We start from the raw sequence: 8,532 nt of genomic DNA on the forward strand, positions 1-8,532 counted from the left end.
ACATTACATGCCAAGTTATAGCAAATGGCCGCTTTTTTGATGAACTTATTTGCAAAAAATCATTGATAGGATAAAATAGCTAAAGCTTAGGGGATTGAGAAGTTGTTCTCCCATTAAAAACCGATGCAACAAAGTCATGCGAAATAGTAACACAGCTTGGTGTGATGAGAACAGTATGGAACATATTCTCCTCTCATTAGGACTAATAACTGATCAGTGCTCCATTGTGTGCTCAGGTTCAATGACCTGATTTCCTACTGTTCTTTTCCTCAATGCCTGACTTAGAGAATCTGTGCCTAAGGAGTTCAAGAACCTCTTCCATTCTTACATCTTTAACTGCAAGTAGCACCATGGTATGATATAGCACATCTGCCATCTCTGCAGCCGAGCGCGACTTATCCTCATTCTCCTCCAATGTTCGGCATAATTCATCTGCCTCTTCCCTGCATAAGGTTCAACAACAGTTTCCACCATGAAAATTTTCTCCAAAGGAGTGTCATCATACCAGTGTTCAATGAAGAGGGGTTCTCACACAAGTAGAACTGTGTTCAGCCCCTACACTACATTATTGAACAATGTGTATACTATAATTACAAGGAAATACTGTTAACTCAAAAACAGAACATTCCGACAAGTTAAATAAGTATTGTACCGAATTTTAGAGCACAGCAACTTCTTGTCATACAACAGCCGTTTTGTCCATGATGGCTTCTCATTTTCAGTTGCTCCTACTTCTGCTTTACGCATGGAAATTGTGGACTCCAATGAGTATAAAGTTGTTGACAAAAGCTTATTTTTCAAATCCTGCAACAAGTCAGGAAACCCAATTAACTCTATTTGTCCAATCTTGCCCCCACTCTCATGAGCATACCAAAATCCAAGAACACAACAAAAACTAAAAAGAAATGAGATGAATACTTCAGAAGATCTGAAAATTAGAACAATTGCATTGCCTACATGCACTCCTGAAAGAAATCACAAAACTAAAGGAGAAGATTGCACACCAGTGAACCTTTCAAGAAATCACACACTGATGTATAATAGCATGTCTCTGAACCCGTGTGGCATGTAGGACAATCAGGCTTCCCAAGATATATTATCTAAAATGAAACTCTGAGTTAGCACTCTTTCAGATTATAGATAAAAGGAAGCCCATAAGTAAACTCCAAAAAACTAGCCTCAAAGAAACATACAGAGTCACGATCGCAATCAAGAAAGATGTCATGGACATTTATAAAGTTCTTGGATGTCTCTCCCTTTGTCCATAAAGATGACCGTGACCGGCTATAGAATGTTGCCTTCCGTGATGAAATGGTATTAGCGAGGGCTGCCCTATTTGCAAAGCCTTGCATCAGAATGGCTCCTGTGTCTACATTTTGAGCAATTGCCACCGCTAAACCTTTATCATCCCACTTGACACTGTCTACCAATAGCCCAACCTAAAAGTTTTCATTAAATAAGTGCTAAAAGTAGAGTTCTTTTACTTCATATAAACAAATAATCTACAGCATCGAAAAAAGAAATTACAACTTATTTAAAGCGGGGAGAAAGAGAGACTAGATGTGATTCAAGCTTGCTTATGCACGAATTCAGACCACTCAACTGTGGAACTAACTCATATGAGCCAACTTAGTTGATGATCTCTTTTAACTCTCAAATATAAAACAAAGAAGAAGGACAATCTTCAACAGTTTCAAGGAAGTAATAGTAATTAATAAAGTGAGAAGGGAAACCAAAAAGTGCGAATAATGGACATCCAAGGAAAAAAACATGACCTAGAATAAATAAGAAGCGAAGAACACTGTTTTTCCTAGTCCAACCAATCTTCCTTGCTACTATAAAATTCTTTTTTTTTTCGGGGTCGGGGGTGGGAGAAAAGGTATGAAGCAAAAAATAAATCAAATGATCATTCTTATCAGATGATGTGATTGTTCAGTAAATGGGATTATTTCTTGATATCTACCATTAAATTCTTGGGTGATCAAACAAATACAATCAATTGGATCACATCATTCAGCCAATTCAAGTGATTTGGTTTAGATTATAGGTCATTCTTCTATGGGACTGAAAAAGGACAGTAAACATTGAAAAGATATGATCCTCGTCGATCATAGAAAACCTAAATAGTTCAATTATAACAGAACCAAAAGCATTACACTTTTTTGGTAGATAGTGAAACCATTATGTTCCTCCTTAAATAAGCTCCATATCTTTTTTTTTTTGGAAATAAAAAAACATAAGATGCATTGGATTCATACTCAACAAAATAAGAGCCTGTCTGATATAACCATAGTCCGAATGGTAGTTCTTATTCTAAAAATGAGAACTAGCTACATACTTTTGGAAAATGAAATTTCCAAGCATATAAAAGCACAAAGTTTAACTTTACTAATCTGAGTTTTAAGAATTTAAAACAGAAACCCTACCCATACAAATATCACACTCCTTTCAGATTCAAAATGTGTGTTCGGTGATCAGAATGAGATTATAATTTCTTCTACCACACAAAAAAAATTGTAATTTCTAGTTGAAGTACCTTTGATTCAAGAAGAAGCTCTTTCTCTGACCTTGGAGCAGAAGCATAGACCAAACAACAGTTTTTCTTCTTGTTATTAAATCTGCCACCATCAACATGAGGGAATGATAAAACATGTTCCTTCACAGTAAATCTTAGAGACGAGGGAGAGTAGGAGATTGCCATCAAGAACACTATAGTTAAGTTCTCCCTAATCGCTTTCAGTCTTTGTTCATCTTCAGCGTATTGTTTGTAGAAAGGCTCCACCCATCAAGCTGGTGAAGGGGACAGGAACTGATTCATAAAATACAACCATCAATTACTCAGTATATTCTTGAAAATACCACAGGCTCTCAATGAATTACATTACACAGATTAGAGAAAAATCAACAAATCAGAAGAAGAAGAAGTAAAGGGGCCAATGAGCCTCTCACAAAAAACATGGACACATTGGAGCAACATCACTAGATGAAACATAGTCTGCACCAACCAATAGAATATTTTCTCTTTCGTTTGGTTTCGTGAGACGAAAACTCATGATTGTCAACTCCAAATCATCTCAATAGGGAAATATCAACAAAATGCAAAACAAATTAATCAACTTGAAAGCAAAACCAGGTGATGTTGCGGCAACTCTAATTTTCTTTCTCAGAAGGGAACTAGACAGTACATGACTGGCTTTGTTCCTACAGCAAGTTTGCTCTTTCAGACAAAGATCGCTGCATGGACATTAGAAATCCGCTCATATAGGTGAATAACAATTGATTGATGAAGTGCATGGAGAAGCTTCCACTACAAAGCTCCTTGCAGAGAGAGAGAGAGAGAGATGGGACGGAAGACAGAGAAAATAAGGGATCAAGCTACTATGCAGCAAAGATGGTAACACTGTTCTTCTGGTACTTCTCTGATCTTCTTATTTGACACTTTGGGTTTAGATGATTAAGAACACGTAGAACAAGTTAAATCCGTTAGGTCATGAATAACCATAATTAAAAATGGAAACAAGTAAAATTCAGATATAATTTGTTTTGGTAATTTAAACAGGATGGTCAATTTTCAGTCAGACTGGAAACAAGCCTCTCTGTGAAAGCAAGGGTAAGGCTGCATTCATTATGACCCTCCCCAGACCCCGCAGTGGCGGGAGCCTTGTGCACTAGGTATGCCCTTTTTTTTGGGGTCAATTTTCAGTCAGAAAAGTAGACTACACGAAAAAGTTGGAAATGGCTTAACACAAAGGGTAAACATTCAAATTTCAAGCATTTGTGTCAAAAAATTCAGCCCATTTTAATTTAGTAGCTGTACTACCTAATTTTCAATAATTAATCGATTACCACTAAATAATTATGCACCCATCTCACAGTAAAGTTCCCATTAAATGATTACAAATAAAAAGAGTCAAAGAGAAAGGTCTATGAGGAATTCAGATCACCCAGAATAGTTACATCCACATTGCTTCAGACAAATAAACTTTAAGTGTCTAGACACCTTCAAAAGCTTTTACAACGGATGAATTTCTTATGAATAGTTGAGCAATGCGATAGAACTCCAAGAACTGCAAATGAACTTAAGGAACTAAACAACAACAAATAGTTGCAGTGATATTTCAGGCCATGCTTTAGTTTCAACTCTTGGAGATTAAGTGGAAACAATGATTAGTTAAACAAGCTTCAGATATGGGTTTGGCGCATACTCGATGTTGTTTTAGTTATTCGGGAAGAGATGGAACGGAACAACCAAGAAAGAAAGAGAGAAAAGAACATCCATTCGTGAGCAACAATAACTGGTTCTATGGAGATTGAGACATGAACACCCGTTCGTGAGCAACATTCACCAGTTCGATGGAGATTGAGACATGTTACAATTAAATGTCTCTCAGACAAGTAATCAAACAATAGATGAGCAAACCATTCAATGTCTCTCAACCATTGTGTTGCTCTGCTAACAACAAACTCTCACGGCATTCCAATTCAAAAATGAAAACCCTATTCCACATTTCCACATGAGAGAATGAGAGAGAAAAAGAGAGAGTTGAAACCTGCAACTTCTTGTCCGTCGACTAAGCAGGGGAAGAGGACAGGAAGTACACAAATCAGAGGGGTCTCCACGTTCGATTCCCTAGACAAGCAAATTTTTGTTTTCCTTCGGTAAGAACCTTTATCTGCTCCATTTCCTAGGTAGCTCCATTTCCCCTGAGGGCGGAAATGATCATCCTACCCTTGCTCAAACACACTGCTTGGGTGGGGTCTACCCTCTCTATTAGAGGAATTTAGGAAATAGAGTAGATAAAAATTGCCAGGTACAATTCGTCTGGTTCCTCTCATAGGGGGCGGAAATGACCACCTTACCCCCTGCCTGAACACATTGCCCTAGTGGGATCCACCCCCCTCATATTAGAGGCATTAGACGAACTGGCAGGCAAGAACTTGAGAGGATATTTTTGCCTTCCCACACATACAGTATTTTGCCACGTGGACACATCTTGTGAAGTCCAAGCTTTGTGGATTAAAATGGGTCATGTATAGAATCCAAAAGGAATAGAATGGCCAAAATCATCACTCCACTAGTCCATTTGAAGAAAATGTTTTTAGGAAAAATTGTTTGGATTTACTAGATAAGAAAATTATTTACCAAACAAAGGTTTGATTTTGTTTTACACTTACTTTGTCTTCTAAACGTACTTATTTTGTAATTTTTTTTCTTATCTTGTAGATGAAAGAAATTATTATTTTAAGGGCCCCATTCATGGTTTTAAGAATCGGGAACCAGATTGGTGAATCGTTTGATTTGGATCACAGTCAGTGGTGACCGATCTCGATTTCCACTGATTCAACATAGTTGATTCACACCCAAAACCCTAGAAATTTTTACTTTTTTTTTGGATATGAGGTTTGGTTCTAGGGTTTTTGGGCACCACTTTGGACCGATTCCGATCCAATCCAAATCAGAATCGCCAATGACCAATTCCGTGTTTTAAAACCCTTGCACCATTGTGGTGAATCCCATCTCTTGAAATGTAGGATGAGATTTCAATTGGTGGGACCATCCAATTGACATGTGGTTTGGAAGCACATGCATGTATTGGGATTGGAATCTAATAATCCAAATTGAACCAAACTGAATATATTAGTCCAAATCCAGTTCTGGAGCATGACATAAATTCAATCCAGCTCAATTTCGATTCTAACTTAGGAACTATCAATTCGATTTCGGATATGGCTTAAGAAGCGTCAATTATAATCAAAACCAAACCGTATTTCTCACCTTGAAAGGATAGAGAAGAAGAGGCAAAATCGAGCCTTCTTTGTGTACTCCTCAAAGCTATTACTTTTGCCTTTTGGATTGCCGACTTTTCTACCATCTTTTACGTGGATGCATTAAATGTTGTTTTTCCTTTTCCTTCATTCTTTTGAGACCAGCTCCCTCTTTCAACAAAACACAAAGCTATGTTAAAATGCAAAGTTATTTTTTAGGAGAAAGCTCTCTTTGGGGGGAGAGTACTGCCCTATGCCTAGACACAGAAGGGGTGAAATGACCACACCCCCCTTATTAAAGGTGTAAATTCCATCCCTCTATGATACCAACGTGTGTGCTCTCATTGGCCCCCACGTGCACAAGGGTCACACTACCCCACAGAGTATGCCAACCCTATTTTTCATTGGAGAAAGTTTTCCTATACCGTGCGGGAAGGGTTTAGCTACTATCCCAGGGTCCTAAAACATCCTCCTATTTATGAATGGTCGAACATATATACCCCACACTATTACGTGATACCCTCTCCTGTCCATCCAAAAGTTGCAGGTCAAGGGATTCCCCTTCACTTTGACTTAAGGAAAACTTGCTCCTTTTTTTTTGTGTGATGTGTCATTGATGCGGAGCTTAGCCGATTTTGTTTGAACGCACTTTTCAATAATGGTAGTGTATTTTTTTTATTTATTTACTTTGACCAAGATAATGTGCTTGAATATCCCAGTGATGTTCCTCCCAATTCCCTATGCCAACAACTAGTTGTCCAACTTTGACAACTTACTTTTTTTGTGACTAATAAATAAATTATACCCCAAATGAAGGGGAAAAAAAGTACAAGGCGAAGATGCCTCCAAGAGGCACTAAACCCCAGACAAATAAAGAGAAAAACAATAGGAACCAAAATACCAGCCCAAGGACTGTTGGAGAATCAAAATTGAATCGTTCCAAAAATGAGCAACAACGAGCTCACACTGCGATCTTCCAAGGAACATTAGATTTTCTAATCGATTGAGCGAAGAAAATAAGGGACAAACCTAATACGGTGATTCTTTCTTCTACACCAAACATATGCTTGAGTGCCTTCCCCATGAAGCTCGTTGCAGTCACCACCAATTGTTGAAATTTCAACACCAACATCAAGACTAGAGTGATCCAGATTTGACGGATCTTCGGCAATGCAAGAGGCTTGATCCGAATTTGCTGAATCTTCGTCACTGCTAGAACCCTCATTCAATTTTGTTTGATCATTGTCACTACTAGAGGCCTTGCCCAAATTTATTGGATCTTCGTCATTGCTAGAGGCCTTGTACAAATTTGTTGGATCTTCTTCATTGCTATAGGTCGCACCCATAAATTTCTTTGTGTGAATATACCACGGATCCCCAGTTGGGGATAGGATAAGTCATTTTCCATGACTTCTGCCTGAAGACTAGCATCAACCCCTAAAATTCCCAATTCCATGACTAATTTGATGTCATCCGATGATGAGTCAGCCAAGGTGTTACCCATTTCCTTGGAAGAAGGTAACAAAATACTCTGGAGGTTTCCATGTCAAAAAAATCGGGCACAACATCCACTTTCTTCTTTACATGCCCCTTGCATATAGAATCAAAATTAGTGTTACCTTGGGTAACCATGTGATCACCTTTAGGGGTAGATGCACTAACGAACAACATGAGAACCTAAACCTGAAAAAGGATTTAACAACTTACTTAACCTGAGCAAGGATTTGTCCTTCTCCTAAACCGAATACGAAATTCGAAAATGAACCAAATAAAAATCATAATAGAAGTGAACAAATTCGGCTTGAGTACTTAGTTCCAAAATCGAGTTCTCAATTTGATTTCGATCACACTAGCAATCCCTTGGATTGAATCGAAATCAAACCGATTGATACCCTTACATGGGTTGCTTGGAGTGATACAGTTTGATTTTCTTAATAAGTACTTCACGCTTGACTAGTGGCCAAAGCTTTATTCAACTTATAAAAAGTATAGGTCATACTTCGTGCATGTTTGAGACAACTTATTTGACTAACTTCTGAAACTTTTAAAAGCAATTTATAGTAATAAAGTAAGGAGAAAGTTTTCCTATACCATGGGTGAAGGAAAAGTACATCCATTTGGGGTCATAAATGCTCTGCCCCAATAGTACAAAATTGATAATACCTCTCCATTATTCCGCACACCATCTAAACACCTCGGTCCAAGGAATGACCACAGGTGAAGGAAAACTACATCCATAAAATAAATCAAACTGAAAAATGTTGATTAGAATCTTGCTTATGGACTTTTGATATCGGAAGCGGTACAAAAAATTTTTTTGTCAGAAAATTCATTAACCAAAATTAGCTCTAGAGAAACTCCGTTGAGGGAAAGACAATGTACAAGAACAGAGGGTGATCACAACCACCAAACTTGAGATAAGGAAAATCTAGAAGCGTCTTTAGCTAAAAGATGTGTATTCCTAATTGAGTCTCGAGATACATGAGAAAAGTATACAACAAAAAGCAAACTAGAAAGCGACGCATCATCATCAATTATAGATCTAGTAACCTAATTAGCTTCTGAAGCGTCATGACCACAGCGAGATAGTTAGAGAAATCACCATAGAGATAAACTAAAGAATCCAAGCCTTGTAAACCACATCTTAAATTACCTCAGCTTCAATTAAAAATGTTGAAAATCCAAAGCTTGTGTTACACTTAGCAGCAATAAAACACCCATGGTCATTCATAAGGAAGACATCCCTATCCCGATTGTGTGTGGAAA

General features: G+C 37.8%; 1 protein-coding gene across 1 annotated transcript; it reads right to left on the reverse strand.

The window, feature by feature from the left end:
- Positions 1 to 213: 213 nt before the first annotated feature.
- LOC122664788 (histidine biosynthesis bifunctional protein hisIE, chloroplastic-like) lies at positions 214 to 2,748 on the reverse strand. The gene is made up of 5 exons (XM_043860766.1): positions 2,537 to 2,748; positions 1,194 to 1,439; positions 1,005 to 1,100; positions 653 to 804; positions 214 to 443 (listed from the first exon to the last, which is right to left on the reverse strand). Exons 1-5 carry the CDS (start codon positions 2,699 to 2,701, stop codon positions 239 to 241), a joined length of 864 nt encoding a protein of 287 aa, XP_043716701.1. The 5' UTR covers positions 2,702 to 2,748; the 3' UTR covers positions 214 to 238.
- Positions 2,749 to 8,532: the final 5,784 nt, after the last annotated feature.

The sequence above is a fragment of the Telopea speciosissima genome, chromosome 6 (assembly GCF_018873765.1).
Source record: "Telopea speciosissima isolate NSW1024214 ecotype Mountain lineage chromosome 6, Tspe_v1, whole genome shotgun sequence".
In the NCBI taxonomy this organism is placed as follows: Eukaryota; Viridiplantae; Streptophyta; class Magnoliopsida; order Proteales; family Proteaceae; genus Telopea; species Telopea speciosissima.